The sequence below is a fragment of the Vombatus ursinus genome, unplaced genomic scaffold (assembly GCF_900497805.2).
Source record: "Vombatus ursinus unplaced genomic scaffold, bare-nosed wombat genome assembly UNPS02014880.1, whole genome shotgun sequence".
Taxonomy (NCBI): Eukaryota; Metazoa; Chordata; class Mammalia; order Diprotodontia; family Vombatidae; genus Vombatus; species Vombatus ursinus.
Genome location: NW_020954658.1, coordinates 611,440 through 633,275, shown reverse-complemented (window position 1 = coordinate 633,275; position 21,836 = coordinate 611,440). Strand labels below are relative to the sequence as shown.

At 35.4% G+C, this 21,836-nt stretch overlaps 2 protein-coding genes and 1 non-coding gene across 3 annotated transcripts; 1 reads left to right on the top strand and 2 right to left on the bottom strand.

Moving 5' to 3' along the window:
- Positions 1 to 3,340: 3,340 nt before the first annotated feature.
- Positions 3,341 to 4,282, bottom strand: LOC114028375 (olfactory receptor 4K13-like). The gene has a single exon (XM_027842620.1). The coding sequence runs from the start codon at positions 4,280 to 4,282 to the stop codon at positions 3,341 to 3,343; it is 942 nt and encodes a 313-aa protein (XP_027698421.1).
- Positions 4,283 to 6,925: 2,643 nt separating this feature from the next.
- Positions 6,926 to 7,032, top strand: LOC114028424. Its single transcript, XR_003567360.1, has one exon. It is a non-coding gene; the product is annotated as a U6 spliceosomal RNA (small nuclear RNA).
- Positions 7,033 to 20,879: 13,847 nt separating this feature from the next.
- Positions 20,880 to 21,836, bottom strand: LOC114028374 (olfactory receptor 4K13-like). Its single transcript, XM_027842619.1, has one exon. The coding sequence runs from the start codon at positions 21,834 to 21,836 to the stop codon at positions 20,880 to 20,882; it is 957 nt and encodes a 318-aa protein (XP_027698420.1).

Genomic DNA, 21,836 nt, shown 5'->3' with positions numbered 1-21,836 from the left:
TCTGGAATTTGGCTACAATATTCCTAGGAGTTTTCCTTTGGGGATCTCTTTCAGGAGGAGATTGCTGGATTCTTTCAATTTCTATTTTGCCCTCTGGTTCTAAAATATCAGGGCAATTTTCCTTGAAAGATGATGTCTAGGCTCTTTTTTTGATCATGGCTTTCAGATAGTCCAATTATTTTTAAATTCTCTCTCCTGGTTCTATTTTCCAGGTCAGTTGTTTTTCCAATGAGATATTTCACATTTTTCTCTACTTTCTTATTCTTTTGGATTTGTTTTACAGTGTCTTGATTTCTCATAAAGTCACTAGTTTCCAATTGCTCTATTCTAATTTTTAAGGAAGTATTTTCTTCAGTAAGCTTTTGGACTTCCTTTACCATTTGGCCAATTTTGCTTTTTTAGGGCATTCTTCTCCTCACTGGCTTTTTGGACCTCTTTTGCCATTTGGGTTAGGCTATTTTTTAAGGTATTATTTTCTTCAGTATTTTTTGGGGTCTCCTTTAGCAAGCTGTTGACTTGTGTTTCATGATTTTCTTGCAAAACTCTCAGTTTTTCCTCTACTTCTCTCACTTGCTTCTCAAAATCCCTTTTGAGCTCTTCCAAGGCCTGGAAATGATTCATATTCTTCTTGGTGGCTTTGGATTTAGGAGCTTTGGCTTTGTTGTCTTCTTCTGGTTTTATGTTTTGATCTTCTTTGTCACCAAAGTAAGTTAATATAGTCTGACTCTTTTTGCGCTGCTTACTCATGATCCCGGCCAATTACTTAAGTTTTAAACTCTTTGTTAAGGTAAAAGTCTGTTTCCAATGTGGAGAATGTACTGTCCCAAGCTTTGGGGGCTTGTACAACTGTTTTCAGAGTTACTTCTAGGGACCTGAAAAGTGTCAATTTTTCCAAGGTGCTATGATAATGGGAGAGGTGTTTCCTCTCCACCACCACAACAAGCTCCACTGCACCAGCATTCCTCCTCCCCCAGACCACCCCTCAGACCTGTGACCTAGATCCAAGCACGGGCAAAGCAAGAGATTCCTGCATCAGCACTGGGAAAAAGATCCCTGTAATCCCCCTCTAATCAACCACTTGATTCCCCCTCAGTCTGTGGGCCAGCAGCTCATGAAACAGCCGCAGCCCACACTTGGGACTTGCAGCTGAGACCTAGCTCCTTCTGTCACCACAGTCACAGACTTTTCCCATTGACCTTCTAAGTTGTCTTTGGTGTTCGTGGGATAAGAAGTCTGGAAACTGCCATAGCTGCCTGCGAGTCAGTCCTCTGAGGTCTGCTCCAGAGTTGCTGCGGCCTGCACACCCACGCTGAACCGCGCTCCTTTCCCCGCCTGGCATGATATACCTTTATGATCAACCATCCAGGCTGTCTTTGGCTGGAAATTTGTTTCACTCTGTCTTTTTATGGGTTCTGCTGCTTTAGAATTTGTTTAGAGACATTTTTTATAGGTATTTGGAAGGGCTTGAGGGGAGAGCTCAAACAAGTCACTGCTTTCCCTCTGCCATTTTAGCTGCGCGCCTGAAACTCGGGGATTGCTATTAAAGTAAAGGTGATCATCATGTGGATATGTGGGGAGATGTAACATAGGTTCCATGTACTTACTTTGCCTTTAAAATGTTATCACAATCTTTTTTTTTATGTTCCCTTCATTTTCAAATATATTCTTTCCACTGCACAGTCCTACAGAGCTATCTACACCTCATTAAAAAAAAAAAAAACAAAGAAAGTAAATGTTGTCCACCAAAATGGGTGAATATAGTGGACAAATATGATGATATATGAAATATTCTATTCCATAAACCCCTACCTCTGCAAAGATGGAGGGAAGTACATTTTGTTCCTTGCTTCTTCATGTCCAAACCCGGTCACTATAATTATAAAGCAAGTTAAATAGTTTAAAGAAACTATAAGTAAATACTATAAAGTATAAAGAAACTATAAATAGTTTAAAGAAAAATAAAACACAGCAAAACAGATAATGAACTTAGGATATTTAATATTCTCAAGAAACAGTACTAGTTGATACTAAAAAATTGATGGGGTAGTAAAATCTGTGACTCCTAGATTCATTATGGGCTTCTAAGGAAAATTAGAATAGGCTGGATATATTCTTAAAGTTTTCAAGTTTATACATTGGAAGACAAATATACCCTGCTATAACATGTCACTTTTTCCACTGACAATGTACCATGGATATTACCCATTAGGGTATTTCTTATGCCAATGTCTCCCCTATCCTTAAAATGCTCCCTTCACCTTGCCTTTTTTCTTGCTATAACCTTAATCTCACTTCCTTTTGATATCCAAACTCCTTAAGCCTTCCATTTACATTTTTGTCTCCTTTTCCTATTTTTTTTTTTACTTCTCAATCTTTTGTATCTAGAGTCCAGCATCCATCATCACTCAACTGAAATTGCTCCCTCCAGAGGTATCAATGATATCTCAATTGCCAAATCTGAAAACTTTTCTCAGTCTTCATCATTCTTTATGTCTTTGTGGCATGGAATTGTTAACTACCCATTCTGTCTAGATTATCTCTTCCTGACTGCTTCTTCTTAGTTTCTTTTACTGGTTGGTTCAACAGGCTTATGACTTGACTAAAAATATGCCAAATCTTTTGGATGCTCAGGGAAATTAGGATGGGTTCAAAATATTATAAAATTGTTGAAATTTGTAGCATGGAGAACAGTTCAGCTTTGCCCTAACTGTTCTTTGGTAGCATAGACACTATACCATGAGTGTGGCATACTGTGGCATTAATCATGGTCTCATATTTAGTCTTGTATTGGGTCCACATGGGTTAAATAATGAATTTGATGGAATTTAAATATTTTAGTTTCTTACAATAACATGACAGATACAATAGATGACCCAAATGCTGCTCCAATATATTTTTTACTAATTAATTTGAATTTGTTTTTTTCAGTTTTCTTCATTTAAATGAATAAACTTCCAAAACAGATACAGAACCAAAATACATCCAAAATATTAATAATAGATGGTTTTATACATATAATTTATTTTTTCTTTGTTAAAAATAGATATATTTATAAATGAATTAAAATAATAAATAGCCATTCAAAGAAGAAATTTATCTTGGTTGTACAGTAAAAATTTTCCTCAGTATGAGCGTTGTCTAGTCTGGTAGTTTTTAGCCTTTGGCTGTCTGATGAAGCTTATGAACCCTTTCTCTGAATAATGTTTTTGGATAACTGAAGACAGTAAGAGATTTGTGAAAATAAAAATGTATTCCATTTCTATCCAAGGTCATAGATTTCCCTGAAATCTATCCACGGCTCCCTCAGAGGAGTGTGAGCCCTAGGTTGAGAGATCCTCACCTAATAAGTAGGCCTAGACCTGATATGCCTGCTCCTCAATCTAGTCATGGCTGCCTTCATCTCCTGATTCCTCAAACTGTAGATAACTGGATTTAAGAGAGGAGTGACAACAGAGAAAAACACTGAGAGGAATTTGTCCAATGCATAACTACTAACTGGCCAAGCATAGATTAAAATACTTGGCCCAAAAAAGAGAATCACCACTGTGATGTGAGCAGATAATGTGGACAGAGCCTTAGAAAGCCCACTTGAGGAGCGATGCTGGATGGTGACCAAGATAACAATATAAGAGACAACCAAAAGGACAAAAGAGATCAGTGAGAGTAACCCACTGTCAGCAATGACAAGAAGGTCTAGGATATAGGTGTCCATACAAGCAAGGCTCATCACCAGGGGAAGGTCACAAAAAACATCATCAATCACATTAGGACCACAGAAGGGCAAGGTTACAGCAAAAGCCATTTGGCTCATGGTATGCATAAAGCCAACAACCCACGACAGCAGCACACTGCCTACCAAGATTCTCCAGTTCATGATAGTTGTATAGTGGAGGGGTTTACATATTGCAACGTAACGATCAATAGCCATTACTATAAGAAGGGCCATCTCACTGCCCCCTAAGAGGTGAACTAAAAATATTTGTGCCATGCAGCCCCACAAGGAGATGGTTTTTCTCTCCCTAAAGAAGTCTATGATCATTTTGGGGACAATAACAGTGGAAAGGGTCATGTCAAGAAAGGAGAGATTGGCAAGGAGAAAGTACATGGGAGTGGAATTCAAGCAGGGGTCAAAGATCACCATCAGTATAATGAGACTGTTTCCAGCCAAAATTGATGTATAGGCCAGGAAGAAGATCACAAAAAAGAAAATCTCAAGCTCCCAAGAACTGGTGAGTCCTAACAAAATAAATTCATTTAGCACAGAGTGATTCTTCAGCTCCATCTACTTGATTACACTTCAAGAATCCAAAATATCTCTGTAGACAAGAAAATCTATATGAAGTCACAGTTTTGGATGAATACCTCAAATACATGATAATATGGGGAAAAAACTCTACATTTCATAAAGAAAATACTAAAGGCTGAAAACTCTTTGAAACATCTCAAAAACTGAATTAACTTGAGAAATATTTTAAATGCAACATTGAGGAAATCTATTTGTCCTAAAAATAGAGAATTAAATTAAATTGTAATTAGGAGACATGTCATGCTGTGACCCTACAGATAAATTATCTTGAAAAATGTTGGTGAATGAAGGAGTCATAAGTCATTTGCTCACTCTTCTTTTCTAGCTCACTCTCAGAATCAACCTCCCACAAAACTGGTCTGCTATACCTCCACACTGGCTACATGTCTTCCTTTCTCCCCATTAATGAATACTATCCTTCCTGCCATCCCCTATTTTCCAGCTCTCATTTATGTTTTGTCTCCTATTATAATGTATGACTCTTGGGAGTATTTTCTTGGATTTTTATCCCCAAGATTGAGCACAGTCCCAGGAACATAGTAAGCACTTAAAAAAATGCTCTATATCAAATCTTGCTCCAGATACTTACTAGCTGTGTTATCTTCAGCAAGTCATTTCACTCAGCCTCAGTTTTCTCATCTGTAAAATGGAGATAATAAGAAAGATTGTCTCTCAGGGTTTTTGTGAGAATCAAATGAAATAATATTGGTAAAACATTTCAAAAACCTTAAAACATTATGCAAATGATGACTATAACTAATCATTTTCTTTATATTTGTTAATTGGAGCTTAGTTTCTTTACCTGTACAAATGAGGTAGTGGAACTAAATAGCATTTAGGTGGCTTCTAGTTCTACTTCTGTCATCATAATTATTACCAAATTACCTAAAAAGTTAATTGCTTTTTCAAATACTAAACAGTCAAACTAATTTATAGATACAGATTAGCAGATGTTCTAGACCAATGTTTTCCAACCTGGGAACCTAAGCCTCTTGACCTCTTGAGGTTATTGTTTAGAATTCTCTTCTGCCCACTTCCCTTCTTATCAGTTTTCTAATGTCTTCCCAGGTTTTTCTGAAACTGCCCTGCTCATCATTTCTTAAAGTACAATAGTATTCCATCACAATCATATACCACAACTTGTTCAGCCATTCCACAATTAATGGGCATCCCTTAAATTTCCAACTATCTGCCCCCAAAAAAGAGCTGCTATAAATATTTTTGTACACATAGGTCCTTTCCCTTTTTCTTTGATCTTTTCGGAACACAGACCTAATTAGTGATATTGCTGGATCAAAGAGTATGCCCTTTGGGCAGAGTTCTAAATTGTTCTCCAGAATGGCTGGACCAGTTCAAAACTCCATCATGAATGCATTAGTGCCTTTCTATTTTCACATCCCCTCCAGCATTTGTCATTTTCCTTTTCTGTCACATTAATCAATCTGATAAGTGTGAGGTGCTACTTCAGAATTGTCTTAATTTGCATTTCTATAATCAGCAGTAATTTAGAGCATTTTTTCATCTGACTATTGATAGCTTTGATTTCTTCTAAAAACTGCCTGTTTCCTTTGACCATTTATCAATTGGAAATGGAGGGATTAATTTAAGGGTGAAGAGAACCTATGGAAATAGGGTTTCCTTAAAATAACTTAAGCAAAAATAACTTAATATACAACATCTTTAAAGGGAATGATTTTTTTTTTAAATCACAATTCAGAAAAAGAAAGTCATATTAGAGACAAGGATAAAAATATTAACCTAACTCATAACTTTACATATGAATTGATTAAATAATCCAATAAAACAAAAGAGATACAAATTGAATAAGAAAACAAAACCTCAAAATCCTTTATCAGTTTTGTTAAAAGGTTTTTCTGCTTTTCATTCTTTTTTTTTTTTAATAGTCTTTGTTATATGGAGTAACTCCCGGTGAAGGGAGAAGGGTACTAGAAGAAATTAGTCAATGTAACAACAAATTATATCAATAAAAATTTTAAAAGAAAATGTTGTGGTAATCAGGCAAAAAAAAAGAACTCTCAAGTCAATATTTTTAACTGAGAGTGTCACCTTGATCTTCATTTTGCTCTAATGTGGGCTTTGAGAGCATTTTTTTTTTTATGTTCCGAAAGGGGTGTCATACTTTAAAGTTTGGAAATCTATTTTTTGCATGCTCCAGATACCTATAATGCAGGCCTTCAGCTATAAAGACTTTGCTGTGCAAATCAAGTTGACACACATACCAACTATGCTTAATATCATGATTATCAATCCAAGTAACTATATTGCTTACTTAATTGATATTTGCTAGTTTGTGTTTACTCTGTACAAATTTTATACCTACATGTCTGTGCACATGTTTATGTTTTGTCTTTGAATCCCTAGCACTTAGTAGAGTGCAAAAAAAATAATAGGTGCTCAAAAAAATACATTAGATGTAATAAATTGCCCAGTGGTGAATGTGATAAATCTAATTGGTACAACCTTCTGTTCAGGTCTTATTGCTATCAATAAAAAATGTTTGTCTTGTTTATGACTTTGGGTTGTTCCAGGTTTAGAACTGTGTTTATATTAATTTCTCCAAGCAATTGTGGCAAGCTGTGTACATAACAACAAAGCATAGTGCTTGCTTCGGCAGCACACATACTAAAATTGGAACGATACAGAGAACATTAGCATGGCCCCTGCGCAAAGATGACATGCAGATTCATGAAGTGTTCCATATTTTATTGGGGCAGCTAGGCTGCACAGTGGATAGAGCACTAGCTCTGGAGTCAGGAGGACCTGAGTTCAAATCTAGCCTCAGACACATAAGATTCACTAGCTGTGTAACTCTGGGCAAGTCACTTAAACCCAATTGCCTCAGCAAAAAAAAAAATTAAAAAAAAGAGTTCTTGAAAAAAAAAAGGGGGCAGCTAGGTGATGCAGTGGATAGAGCACCACCCCTGAAGTCAGGAGGACCTGAGTTCAAATCCAGCCTCAGACGATACACTTGACACTTGTTAGCTGTGTGACCCTATGCAAGTCATTTCACCCCAAATGCCTAAAAAAAAATTCATAACAACAAAGCATTTCATTGAAAAATTAATAAATTAGACTATCTACCACTTTCACATTGACCCCATACCTTTGCATCCCATTATAAGATGCCAAATCAGAAGGCTGACTCTTTCATGCACCCTTGGATTTGAATGGTTAGATTATTCTATTTGCAATTGGGAAAACACATCTTTAGCAATTACTGTAAGTGTGTGAGGAAATACCATGAGAATACTGACAAAACACTAAACCAAACAGATGTTGATTGGACAAATTAATGGGCCAAAGTCCTGAGCTAAGTTACTCTAGTACCAATGTGATCTGGTAGAGAGATGTGGCTAAAAATTAAAAAACAGTGAAATATTGGATAGATACAATTACTGACCAATAGGAACCAGTATCTCAAGGATTAGATTGACTCGTGTAGGCTGCAGAACATGAAAAAAAAACAGGAAATTAAAAATATCACTGTGTTCAATAAACACTATCTTATCAGAATTAAATCATCAATATAAGAAAACAAAAAAAAAATTAAGCCAGATTTAATGAAGCAACAACAATCATTATTGCCTTTCTTCCTAAATACAAATTTCATTTTTTATTAGTTTGAATTAAGATTTGGCATGTGAAATCCAATATTTCCAAGGAAAATCCTATTTTTTCTTCTCCAGCAACACTCACTCTGTTGTATTCCCACTCTCTTTTCAGATTTTTCTTTAGAATATTTTCAACATATCTTTGTCCTGTGTGTTACTCTAAATCTTTGATTACTTCTTCCTCCATACAATCACTTGAAAATTCTTACTGGTTCTATCTTCTCAGTATCCCTTGAACTTATCTCCTACTATCTCTTCATGAAACTACTTATCTTAATTCAGACTCTCATCACATCTCTCATTGATAACATATTTGTTGAATTGAAATGAATTGAATTTGATTATTTTAATAGAATTATAACTTCTCTCATTGATTCTAGTGTTTTCCCATCTCCAATTGAGTCTTCACACAATTGGCAAAATAACCTTCCTAGGAAAGAGGTCTCACGATTTCACTCCTTGTCTCAAAACTCTTCAGTGACTTCCTACTGCAAAGAGAATAAAATGTTGCATGGCCTGTGTATTAACCTAAGGTAGTATTATTTACCAATGTCCTCTCAAATGATAGCTTTATTCCTTCCCATTGACAATATTATCACCTCAATAGGAGAACACATTATATCTATATCCACCAACAATCTTTCCCCTTGTCTCCAAACCCACTGTTGTATCAGCTGATTTTTTATCTCTACCTGAATTATCTGGCAGTCAGCTGAGCCTTAACCTGTCCAAAGGCATGCCCAGAAATCAATTTCTATCACTTGTCTTTTAGTTTGATGTAATGTTTCAAATCAAGTCAAAATGAATTACTTAATCAATTAGTATACTCTACATGCTACACTATCCTGAACAGTTGTGAAGATGAAAAACAACATGATCCCTTCCCTCAAGGAGCCTAGAAGCTAAAGCAGATTGGGGGAAGAGGTAAAGAGAATGGTCACAGAATGTAGAAAAGTAACTCATTAGCTCCTATGTTCCTCCTGCATTGCCATTCCTCTGTACTTTGGCATAGGTCATCCTCTATGCCTGAAATATACTTCCTTTAATACAGATCCTCAATTTTTATTGCCAGTATCTTCTCAGCCATTCAGGCAGGAAAACCCTATGCCAATTCTGATTCTCCTTCATTGCCCTCCATGGGCCCAAATCCAATAATTTGCAAATTTCCATTGGTTCTAATTTCACAATATATCTGGAATTGGATCCCTCCTCTCCATTCACATAACTACTGCCTTCATTCACAACCTCATCTCCTTTCACTTTGATTTTGTTTAATTGAATTGGAACATTTTAATATCCTTCTAACATTTCATTAATTCTAGTCTTTCCTATCTCTAATGTAGTCTTCATGTGGTTGTCAAAATTATAATCCTAAATAATAGATCTTGGCAGGTAATTCTCTTGGCAATATTGTCCAGTGTCGTTCTGTTGCAAAGATAATAAAATTCAAACTGCAAGGTACAATATCAAAGACTGTTCTTGTGTAAACCCTATTGTCTCTTCCCCAGCATTACCCAACACTCTCTTGGATTCCCACTTCTACTTTCAGATTTTCCTTTATAATATTTCAAACTGTTTTTCTTTTTGGTCTTATATGTCATCCTAAAGATTTAGCTGACCCCTCCTTAAAAGTTAGAATGAACGTAATAAATGCTTGCAGAACTGAATAGCAATTTGCTAATTTGATCAGGAAAATAATGGACAAGCACATAGGATCTCCCTATTTGATGGTACCTAAGAATAGTCACTCAGATGCTAGCTGAGAAAGATTGTGTTTTGACCAAATCATAGGGCAATCAATGTAGAAATAGAATAGACAAACATTGAAAACCATGTAGTTCTATCCACTAACTTTACAGATGAGGAAACTGAAGAATGAAAAAGTTAAGTTATATGTATCTCTTCAATGGAAAGGGTTTATCTTCTCCATTCAGTTACTTAATCTATATAGAAATCCATTATGTGGTTATTACATGGTTATCCCAGTATATTAGTATTAGTCACCCAACCTACCACCTCTAGACAAAGACTTCAAGAAGCAGCCTCTTCAATGAGACACAGACACTTTGAGATTATGACTCTGTTAATTATTTTCCTGTGACAAACAGGATTATCAGGAACAAAGTCTTATATAAACTAGCTCTCAGGAAAAGAAGTCAGTAAAAACCTAAATGTGATAACAGTCATTAAATCAGAAGAGCAAGTCCCCATGGAATTATTAGAGAAATGTGACAGTTTTCCCTAGGCTACAAAGATTTATTCTCTTATAATTAAAGGGTAAATTTCACCAAAAGAACAGTCACTACTTATATGAACCTGCTTTAGAAAATACTCTTCCTTATAATACAATAAGAAAAAGACAACCCATAGAAAAGAGGTTAAAGCTTTTTAAAGTGTAAATGATTTTTCAAGTGGAAGGTTTGTTGTAAAGGTACACAAGAGACTAGGAAACATATGTAGATATTCTGCAACTTGTTCTGATATACTAACTACACAGTGAATGGCAGTTTATTGATTGACTACAATTGAGAACCCCAAAATGGTGACACCTTCCAAAGTCATTTTATTCTCTCTTGGCTACTCTTTTACTGGTAGTGTTTGATGAGAAACAACATAGGAAAATGTATCTTTGGTCATTCACATCTGGTATGCAGTCCCATGACAATAAATCTTGGTCCTTTGCTTCACAATTTGTTCTTATATTTAATATGAAGGAGATTAATCTGGAGGAGGCTCCAACTTTGTGAATTTCAAGAGGCCAGGAGAGCAAGCTAGATATAATAAGCCTCTGGAAAAAATTGGATGGAAATACAAATGAATATACCTTTTTATCAGTGATACATGGCACCTACACAAAAATTGACCATGTATTAGAGCATAAAATCTTTTTAACCAGATGCAGAAAAGCAGAAATGTTAAACGCTTCCTTTTCAGATCACAATGCAATAAAAATTACATTTAATAATGGGCCATGGATAGATGAAAATTAATTTGAAATTAAATCATCTAATACTATAACAATGAGTGGGTCAAAGAACAAATTATGGAAACAATCAGTAGTTTCATTAAAGAAATTTACAATTAGCTAGCATACCAAAATTTATGGGATGCAACCAATACAGTACTTAGGGGAAAATTTATATCTCTAAATGTTTACATCAAATAGAGAAAGAGCAGGCAAATGAATTGTGCATGCAATTAAAAAAGCTAAATAAAGAACAAATTTAAAAACCCCAATTAAATACCAAAATTGAAGTCCTGAAAATCAAAAGCGAGATTAATAAAATCGAAAGTAAGAAAACAATTGAACTAGTAAATAAAGCTAGAAGTTGTTTTTGTGGGAAAAAAAAGAAAATAAAAAAACTATTGGTTAATTTGATTTTTAAAAAGAAAGAAGAAAACCAAATTACTGGTATCAAAAATGAAAAGATTAATTTACCACTAATGAGAAGGAAATTAAAACAATTACTAGGATCTATTTTGCCCAATGTTATGGCAATAGATTGGATGATCTAATTGAAATGGATGATTATTTACAAAAACATACTCTAATGCATTAATATTTAGAGAAATGCAAATTAGAACAACTCTGAGATACAACCTCACACTCATCAGAGGGGTTAAGATGACAGAAAAGCAAAATGGCAAAAGCTGGAGGGGTTATGAGTGAACAGATATACTAATGCACTGTTGGTACAGCTATGAACTAGTCCAACCATTCTGAAAAGTAATTTGAAACCAAGCCCCAAAGCTACTAAACTGTGCATACCCTTTGACCAGCAATACCATTACTAGGTCTATACCCCAAAGAGATCAAAGAAGGAGCAAAAGGGCTTATATGTACAAAAATATTTGTAGCAGTTCTTTTTGTGGTAGAAAAAAAAATTGGAAACTGAGGTAATCCTGAAGGGAAATCTCCCATCAACTGAGGGATGCCTGAACAAATTGTGATATATATGATGGAATATTACTTTGCTATAAGAGAATGATAAAGAGAATGATTTCAGAAAAATCTGAGAACATTTGTATGTAAAGTGAAGTAAGCAAAACCAGGAGAGCAATTTATACAATAATAGACATTTTAAAGATAATCAATTGTACTTTACCTGTCAGATCTGTGGAGCAGGGAAGAATTTATGACCAAACAAGAGACAGAGAACATTATGAAAAACAAAATGGATAACTTTGATTACATTAAATTAAAAAGGTTTTGCACAAACAAAGCCAGTGCAATCAAGATTAGAAGGGAAGCAGAAAGCTGGGAAACAATTTTTACAGCCATGTCTCTGATAAAAGCCTCATTTCTAAAATACATAGAGAACTGAGTCAAATTTATAAGAGTACAAATCATTCCCCAATTGGCAAATGGTAAAAAGATATGAACAGGCAGTTTTCAGTTGAAGTTATCTATAGTCATATGGAAAAACGTTCTATGTTGAAAGTTGCATAGCCCCCAGAGACAAGAGGCTACCTCATGTTTCATTTTGAGTTTATTGCATTCCCTCTTTCCCATTACTCTCTTCTCCATGTTTAGATCTTTCAGCCTTCTTCGTGGTCTTGTACCTTTGGGGCTAGAGAACTTCCAGAAAAATATCCATTTTCCTAGTCAACAAAATCTATTGTAATTAACACTTTTAAAAATATTATGTATTGTTTCATCAAACTTAACATTAAATGTTTGCTTTTTCTTAAAAAAAAGTTTTAAATCACTATTGATTATAGAAATGCAAATTAAATCAACTCTGAGATATCACATCACATCTATCAAATTGGCTAACATGACAAAACAGGAAAATGATCAATGTTGGAGAAAATGTGAGAAATTTGGAATATTAATGCATTGTTTGTGGAGTTGTGAACTGATCCAAGCATTCTGGAGAAAAATTTAGAACTATGTCCAAGGGGCTATAAAACTGTGCATACCCTTGATCCAGCAATACCACTACTAGTTCTGCATCCCAAAAGGATTATAGAAAAGGAAAAAGGACCCACATGTACAAAAATATTTATAGCAACTCTTTATGTGGTAGCAAAGAATTGGAAATTGAAGGGGTACCCATCAATTTGGGAATGGCTGAACAAGTTGTGGTATATGCATGCAATGGAATACTATTGTTTCATAAGAAATGAGGAACAGGCAGATTTCAAAAAAACCTGGAAAGACTTGTGTGAACTAATGCTGAGTGAAGTGAACAGAACCAGAATATTGAACATGGTAACAGCAACGTTGTGTGATGACCAACTTTGTTAGATTTAGCTCTTCTGAACAATGCAATTATCTAAGAAAATTCCAAAAGATTCATGATGGAAAATGCTACCTACATCCAGAGAAAGAACCATGAGTCTGAATGCAGATTGAGGCATATTATTTTCTCTTTTTTTGTTTGATTGTTTTCTCTCTCTCATGTTTTTTTCCCCCTTTTGTTCTGACTCTTCTTTCATAACATGACTAATGTGGAAATGTGTTTAATATAATCATACATGTATAGCCTATATCAGACTATATGCTGTCTTGGGGAGGGGGGGATGGGAGGGAGGGAGGAAAAATTTAGAACTCTAAATCTTATAAAAATGAATGTTAAAGGCGCAGCTAGGTGGCACAGTGAATGGAGAACTGGCCCTGAAGTCAGGAGGACCTGAGTTCGGATCCGGCCTCAGACCAAACACTTGACACTTACTAGCTGTGTGATTCTGGGCAAGTCACTTAACCTCAATTGCCTAAAAAAAAAAAGAATGTTAAAATTAAAAATTAATTAATTATTTTTTGAAAATAAAATGTATATAATCAGTTTTGAAAGACTGATTAACACAATGACCCTCCACAATTCTAAAGAACTCATCATGAAAATTATATCCACCTCCAGATGGAGAGCTGTTGGAGTCAGGGTGTAGATTGAAGTGCATTTTATTATCTTTCTTCTTCTTTCTTTCTTTTTCTCTTTTTTTTTGGACTTGTCCAGGGAAGGAATTTGTTTTTCATGATCATCCATATTTGAAATGTTTTTTTTTTTTCCTTACCTTCTTAATGAGTAGGGAGAAGGGGAAGAGGAAGACAGAAAATTCAGGACTGAAAATAAAATAACATTGAATTTAAAAAAAGAGAAACATATCCCAAACCCTTAGAGCTATCCACAAAACCCAAAGGGGGAGATGTAACTAGCCTGATTCTGACATAATAAGCCAGAGCTTACATACCACTGTAGTTTTATTGATGAACTAATCTTTCAAAAGTCAAGAATAAAAAGAGGAATTGCTACTTGGACTCTGATTCTGTCCAACAAGTAATTACTAGTTGCTACAGTAGAAATGATGGGAATTTGTGAAGAAAGTGACATTATCTGAGCATGTGAGAATGTATCATATTCCCATGACAATGTTTCTTCCTTCATTGTGGACACAATTTGAGATATGCAGAGTATGTTGGATTTAGAGTCAGAAGGTTTGAATTTAAGTCCTGACTCTACATCTTTTATGACTGGGGGCAAGTCTACTCATTTCTATAGACATCTCATACTTAAAATGAAAAGGCTGTCATACATAACTTCTAAAGCCCCTTCCAGACTGCAGTTTATAACTTTATGTGCCTACCCTCCATATGTCTCCTGATCCCACAGATGAAGCAAATATTTGAGAAGGGAGCTACTTCAAATAGTTTCTGAATCTGCCTATTGGTATTCTCAAGAGACATAACTAGAGTAAAGAAGACAAAACTTTTAGTTTACAGCATTGAAATTTTTAAGAAGTATGTTTTTTCCCTTGGTGCTTCTTTAATCATCCATCCCTCATGCATTGTGGACTACCACTGCTCTCATGCTATGGCTCACCCATATCCACAGTGCTGTTAAACCCTCTGTCCCTTAACTATACTCCAGGTTTGTTTTCCCCAGTGACTACCAGGGTTGAGTATTCTGTCATATTATCTTTGACATATTTCAAATGCAAACATGGTGTGTTTGAAAAAAACTAGCTTTGGAACCTGACCTTGGACAAATCACTGGGCTTCTCTGGGTTTCATCAGGAAAAGGGAAACATTTAGATGAAATTCTATCAAAAGTTATTATATTGCTAAATATTTAATCTGAGTCTTACTAAATCACAGGACTTCAGGAAATGACTGTCACCATGCCTTACCTCCTTACTGGCATGCTCGTTGCCTAACATCTCCTTTCAAAGTCTGAGGGTTGGAGAAGGGAAGACATTATTGGTGATGCAGGGGTATGGGGATAGATTGACCCTGCCTAGATATACCCAAACCTGAACTTGAGTGGATTGCAGCAAAGATAGTCATAGAGTGATGAAATACTATGGACATCTTTCCATGCCTCAGTTGAGATCTGACCACATCCTGCTCTGCTCCAACCCTTAGGAGAGACCTCTCAAATAATAGCTTCATGGTCATTCTTGAGGTATCTCACCTCATACCATATTTACCATTTTGTTCAGTTTCCAGAATTCCTAGTTGTAGCTCTGGTGATCTGGGGACTTAGGCATTTAACAAAGGGTCATTTTTCAAGACAAAAAAAAACCTGTAAACAAAAAAACCTTCATTCATCCTACCATCTTTGCTAATTACAATCCTATATTTCAGGTCCCTTTCTCTTCTAAATTTCTTAAGAAAGTTGTCTAGTCAATGCATCCATTTCTTGTCTCCTCACTCAGTTCATAGGGCTCTGAAAACTGGCCTCCTGCTACATTATTCTATTGGTGCTGCTCTTTCTCTCACCAATTCCTAATTATAACTCTGGTGGTCTTGAGGTTTAATCATTGAGCAAAGGTTCATACTCAAGAGAAAAAAATATTTACAAAAAAAACAAAACAAAACAAAACTCACCTGCATCTACAGGTGAATTTAAATAAATAAAAGAAATAGAGAGTTGCAAGCAATTTCCTTATCTTCCTTGTGAGTGTTTAATATTTTACCCTTTTATTCACATCCTTCCAAACACAAATCTATTTTAGCTTATTAAGCAGTATGGTCAATTCTTGTTGATTTCTTTCCTAATTGTGTGAATAGAAATGCAATAAAAAATGTGTTAAGCAAGAAGAACACCTTTTGAATTAGTACAAAAAACAACATCATTACTAGTGAGCACTTTCCAAAAGACAAAGAGATCTTATTAGTCTTGGATGAGACATTTGTGATTAGGAGGTAGTGGAGCTAAGTGTTTATCAAGGAGTTATTAAGGGGTATCAGATCTTTCAGTCTATTAAGAAAGACCTGGGTGATGATGTTCTATAATTTTTGCCTAGGAATTTAGTGTTGATTCAAAACTAGGGAGTCTCAAAGATGTGCAGGCAGGATTGTAGAGCAATTCATTTTGTAAGAAAATATTGCAAGGTAGAGGAATTTCTGTTCACTGAATTTTGTAATGTCAGGTTCTATCATGATTTGACTGATGAGATCCACCTAAACAAGGAAGTTAGGAAACCATTTGACCTGGTTGGATTGTCTAATGTTTTTTTTTTTTTTCACTTAAATGATCTAGCTAACACACTACGGCTATCAGTTTCTACATTAATCACTTGTCGTCTGTGGGAGGAGGGCTGATGTTTCTGGGGATGTTTATAGATGAGTGAAACAAGTCCTCATTTTTGACATAGGTATTTTCATTTCCCATAAGTGTTGCGGCAGTAAAAGGTTTGGTTTAAACATAGAATTTTCTGTATATAATATGTCTGAAACAATTTTTTTGTTTCACAAGTGTAATTACCTATCATTAGTAAATTCCATTACATTCATATGCCACAAATTCTGTAGCTGATTCCAAATCAATAGAAATCTATTTTAATTCTAGGTCTTTGCTAATACATAAAGAATACTATAAATATTTTTGTGTATGGGACCTTTGTTTCTATCATTAATCACCTTGGAATGTATGCCTAGCCACAACATTGGTGCATTTCAAAAGTTTTTCTCACTTTTTAAAGCATAATTCCAAAATGCTTTCTAGAATACTTGTGGCAATTCACAAACCCAACTATTATGTTTAGATGTTCTCCAGGCTCTTCTCCTGACTTTCTGGACTTTTCTGCTTTATCTTAGTAGTCTCCTCACCCACGATAAACTTGTGCCCTTGTGGCCCCCTGCTCTGATTACTGAGTCCCTACCCAGAACTGCTCTTCAAGGAAGTGTCCAGGCAATCTGCGCTCATTTCTCTTCCTGTTTTGCTTCTCATGCTCCAGTCTTCTCACCACCACCACCTTTGTACAGTTCTCATTTATGTTTGTTTTCTCTTTTGTCCATTTGAATGTAAGTCCCTTGAGAATAGGAACAGTCTTTTTTATGCTTATATTTGTATTTCCAGCATGGAATCGTGTCTGGCACACAGTAAACATTTAATAAAGTATATATTTATGTATGTATGTGTATGTATATGTGTGTGGGTATAACTATACACTATCTACTTTCTTGTCTTTCCACAAACCCTACAAAATTGACTATTAACTGTTTTCATCATTTGACATCTTCCCTAAAATTTTTGGGCGTGGAGTGAAATCTTGAAGTTGTTTTGATTTACATTTCTCTTAGTATTACAGATTTAGAACAATTTTATATGATGGTTTGCAGCTTACAATTCTTCTTTTTAGAGTATTGCTCATATTCTTTGAACTTGTATCTATTAGGAAATGACTTTTTGCAATATATTTGTAAGCTCAACAGAAATATTTTGTATGAAGATTTTTCCCAACCAATAGCTTAATTTCTTAATCATTTTAAATTGATTTTATTTGTGCAAAGACTTTTTGAATTTCATGTAATCAAGATTGTCTAGTTGGGAATCAATTTGACTTCTACTGAGAGGCAGCTTGGTGGAAAGGTCATTGGCTAGTGAGTCAAAGGACCTATGTTCAAAATCTGCATCTGAAACTTATTACCAGTTACAATGGTCAGTTTCTTTATAGCAAAATGAGCAGGGTTAAACTATATGATCTTTGAAATTCATTTCAGCTCAAGATCTATGATCCTTCTTTGGTTGGTACTTCTCTGTAGTCATAGCTATGATAGCTACTTGATCTGACTTTCTTCTTATTTTTTTTAATTTTAATATTATTATCCTTAATATTCAGGTTGCTTATCCATTTTGAACTTCTTAAAGTTTGTGGTTTGATGTATAATGCCTATGTCCACACTTAATGTTGACATTGCCTTCTTGCACCCATGGGTAATAGGCAGTGGTAAGGTTGCTTTAAACTCAGAAATCTACAAACAACATTACAATGAAAATATCCAGACATCAAGGTCAAGGTGTTTGGGTCAAAGAAGACTTCAATTTAGGCCCCATCTCTACCACTTATTAACCTAGCCAGTGGTTAAGAGTTAAGAATATAAAATCTGATGGTCTGGTTGAGTAGGTTTTGTAAGGCTATAGGACTGGGGAAAGGGATGAGCTTCAGGAAGGGAAGAGTGCAATGGCTTGCAGTGCATGACTGTTGGTCATGTGGTTACAAGGCAAACCACTCCCCTGATACACTAGGTCAGAGAGTCATTTTCCTGTCCTTGCCCTCCTTTGATCCATTGTTTGTGTCACCCTACCTTCCATTCCTAGATGCTTATCTCTCTTCACTTCTTTCCTTCTGCTCCTTTACATTTGTTACTTTGATACTGCAATTCTAATATTATACTTGTGTGAGGAGATCAGCTCTTGGAATGCCTCATTTGCATGAATGTCTTCAGATTTCTCTTTATCCATAAGCCCACATAAACTATTTATATAACCAGTCTGTTAAATAACCAATGTAACATAATTGGTTAATTGACCAGTCATTGCAGCTTTGACCTCTCCACCTCAGTTAAGGCATAACATGTTGAGAAAGGACTAAAGTAGGGTGATTAAAATAATTTAAAGGTATATGGAACTGGGGAGTAGGCTTCTGGTAGAGGGCATATGAAAGCAATTAAGACTCATTTAGTCTACCAAGGGATATATGCTCAAGATAGGAAATATATAGGTAAGATTAATCTAGGCTTATCCACCAAATTCTATACTGCTAGTACAATACTTTTAAGAAAAATGTTTAAGGTAAAATACAACACTCCACACATAATAAACTTATAGAACTTATTACCATTCCACACTCTCCTCCCCTAAAGATGATACTGGTTGTGACTCTACAAATAGGCTTGAGGTGTTAGGCAAATTCATGGTTGTCAGATCTACTATAGGTCATGAAGACTATTTAGGGTGAGTTAGATATAATCCTAAATTTTTTAAATATATAGCATTCCAAGCAGTCCTGTATTGACCTGAAATATCCGTTTGTTCTATTTAAAATGGACTATGTATTTAATCTACTATGTCATTGCTTATGGTCAATACATGCCCAAGTGCCTCTCATCCTTAAAAGAACCATCTTTACTAAACTCTATTATCTTCTCACATAAGTGCCCAATAACTCACTTCTTCATATCTTCAAAGTTTTGGGAAAAAAAATCCATATTCCTCTCCCTTAACACACTTATCACTGTTTCACAATCTACCTTCTGATCTCATTACTCAACTAAAACAGCTCTCTCCACAGTTATCACTGATCTCTTAATTGCTAAATGTGCTGGCCATTTCTCAGTCTTCATACTTCTTGACCTCTTTGAAGTATTTGACATTGTTGACTACCTCTTCTTCCTGGATATTCTCTCCTTTGTAGATTTTCATTACTCTGCTCTTTCTTGGTTATCCTCATAGCTGTCTGACCACTCCTCCATTTCCTTTGCTAAATCATCATCCAAATCACTGAAATTAATGGAAGATAAATATGTTAGGAGTTACTGATGGAAGTATGTAGTGGATAGAGGGTTGGACCTAGAATCAAGAAGGTATGAGTTCAAATTTCATCTCAGATGCTTACTAGCTGTGTGACCCGGGGGAGGCCACTTATCTTCAGTCAGCTTCACTTTGGTCATCTGTAAAATTTGTATAAGAATGGCATCTAAACCACAATGTTGTTATGAGGCTCAAATGATTTAGCATTGGTAAAGCACTTTGCAAACCTTAGAGCAGTATATGAATACTAGCTTTTACTATTATCATCCTAATTATTACCCTAGATATTATTTGATGCCACTGATACTGTAACATGAGTGTGAGCTATCATGACATTTCTTTTCTTCTTAATGTTCAATTTGGGTCTACATAGGCTAAATAATCACTTTGTCTCAATTTCCCCCTGTTCAACTAGTTGCCATAAGATACTATAGATAAAACATACCATGAATGTTGCTCCAAGTAATGTTATTAATGAGCCAGAATTTCTGTTTCATTCAGAATAGTGTATGTAGGCTTCATATCAGTGGATAATTATAATTGTGGGAATTTTGTCTTTGTTTTGTCATTGCTCTCTTAAAGTCTGTCTATATAACTAACCCTTGTGTTTTTCAGTTCTAGATTGCACGATATAAGTAAGAGAGATATAGTCTTAAACAATCACTTGGGTTGATATATAATGAGCATTGTTCATCATCTCTCACTCTTTTTGACATGGTGGGAGAATTGCCAGAGAGACTCCATTCTTAGCATAAGGGCTTCTGAAAGGTTCCACAGTTGATTGATTTCTTTCTGTTCATGGTCAGACTTAAAGCCAGTTGTGTTTATGATTATAACAAAAGAAAACAAAAGCAGAGGTTAAGCTATAAGAGAGGTTAGAGATAAAGATAGTCAAGGAGTTCTTCTATATAAATCTTTTTTTTTCCTATTTTGCTACAATTTAAAATTCTAAAATTAAATTAAGTCCAATTAATAAATTATTTTATTTTAATAAATACACACATACACATACATAAATACAATCACCCATCTATACAACCAAAACACATTCCCAGGATATTAATTATAGATGGTTTTGTAAATATAATTGATTTTTCTTTGTAAAAATAAACATTTAAAAATGAATTAAAATAACAAATTGTCATTCAGAGAAGGAATTTATCCTGAGTGTGTAGTAAACTTTTACATCATCATGAGCATTATCTCGAGAATGGGCCTAGAACTAATGTGCCTGCTCCTCAGTCTAATCATGGCTGCCTTCATCTCCTGATTCCTCAAACTATAGATAATTGGATTGAGGAGAGGAGTGATAACAGCAAAAAATACTGAGAGGAATTTGTCCAATGCATAGATATTAACTGGCCAAGCATAGATTAAGATAATTGGTCCAAAGAAGAGAGTAACAACTGTGATGTGAGCAGAAAGTGTGGACATAGCTTTAGAAAGCCCACCAGAGGAGCGATGGTGGACAGTGACCAAGATGACAATATAGGACACAAGCAACAGGATGAAGCAGATCAATGAGAGAAGTCCACTGTCAGCAATGACAAGGAGGTCCAGGATATAGGTATCAGTACAGGCAAGGCGCATCACCAAAGGAAGGTCACAAAAAACATCATCAATCACATTAGGACCACAGAAGGACAGGCTTACCACAAAGGCCATTTGGCTCATGGTATGTACAAAGCCAACAACCCAAGAGAGAAACACACTTCCTAACAGAATTCGGCGGTTCATAATTGTTGTATAGTGGAGGGGTTTACATATTGCAACATATCGATCTATAGCCATCACTACAAGTAGACTCATCTCACTGCCTCCCAAGAGATGAACTAAAAACATCTGGGCCATACAACCCCATAATGAGATGGTTTTCTTCTCCCTGAAGAAGTCTGTGATCATCTTAGGGACAGTAACAGTGGAAAGGGTCATATCAAGAAAAGAGAGGTTGGCCAGAAGGAAATACATGGGAGTGTAGTGCAAGTGGGAATCAAAGGTCACCATCAGTATAATGAGACTGTTTCCAACCATGATTGATGCATAGGCCAGGAAGAAGATCACAAAAAAGAAAATCTCAAGCTCCCAAGAATTGGCGAGTCCTAACAAAATAAACTCATTTAGCATAGAGTTATTTTTCAT

What these genes read in the sequence shown, in the direction of transcription:
- LOC114028375 (XM_027842620.1), bottom strand. Translation starts at nt 4,282, where the DNA reads ATGGAGCTGAAGAATCACTCTGTGCTAAATGAATTTATTTTGTTAGGA.
- LOC114028374 (XM_027842619.1), bottom strand. Translation starts at nt 21,836, where the DNA reads ATGAAAAATAACTCTATGCTAAATGAGTTTATTTTGTTAGGACTCGCC.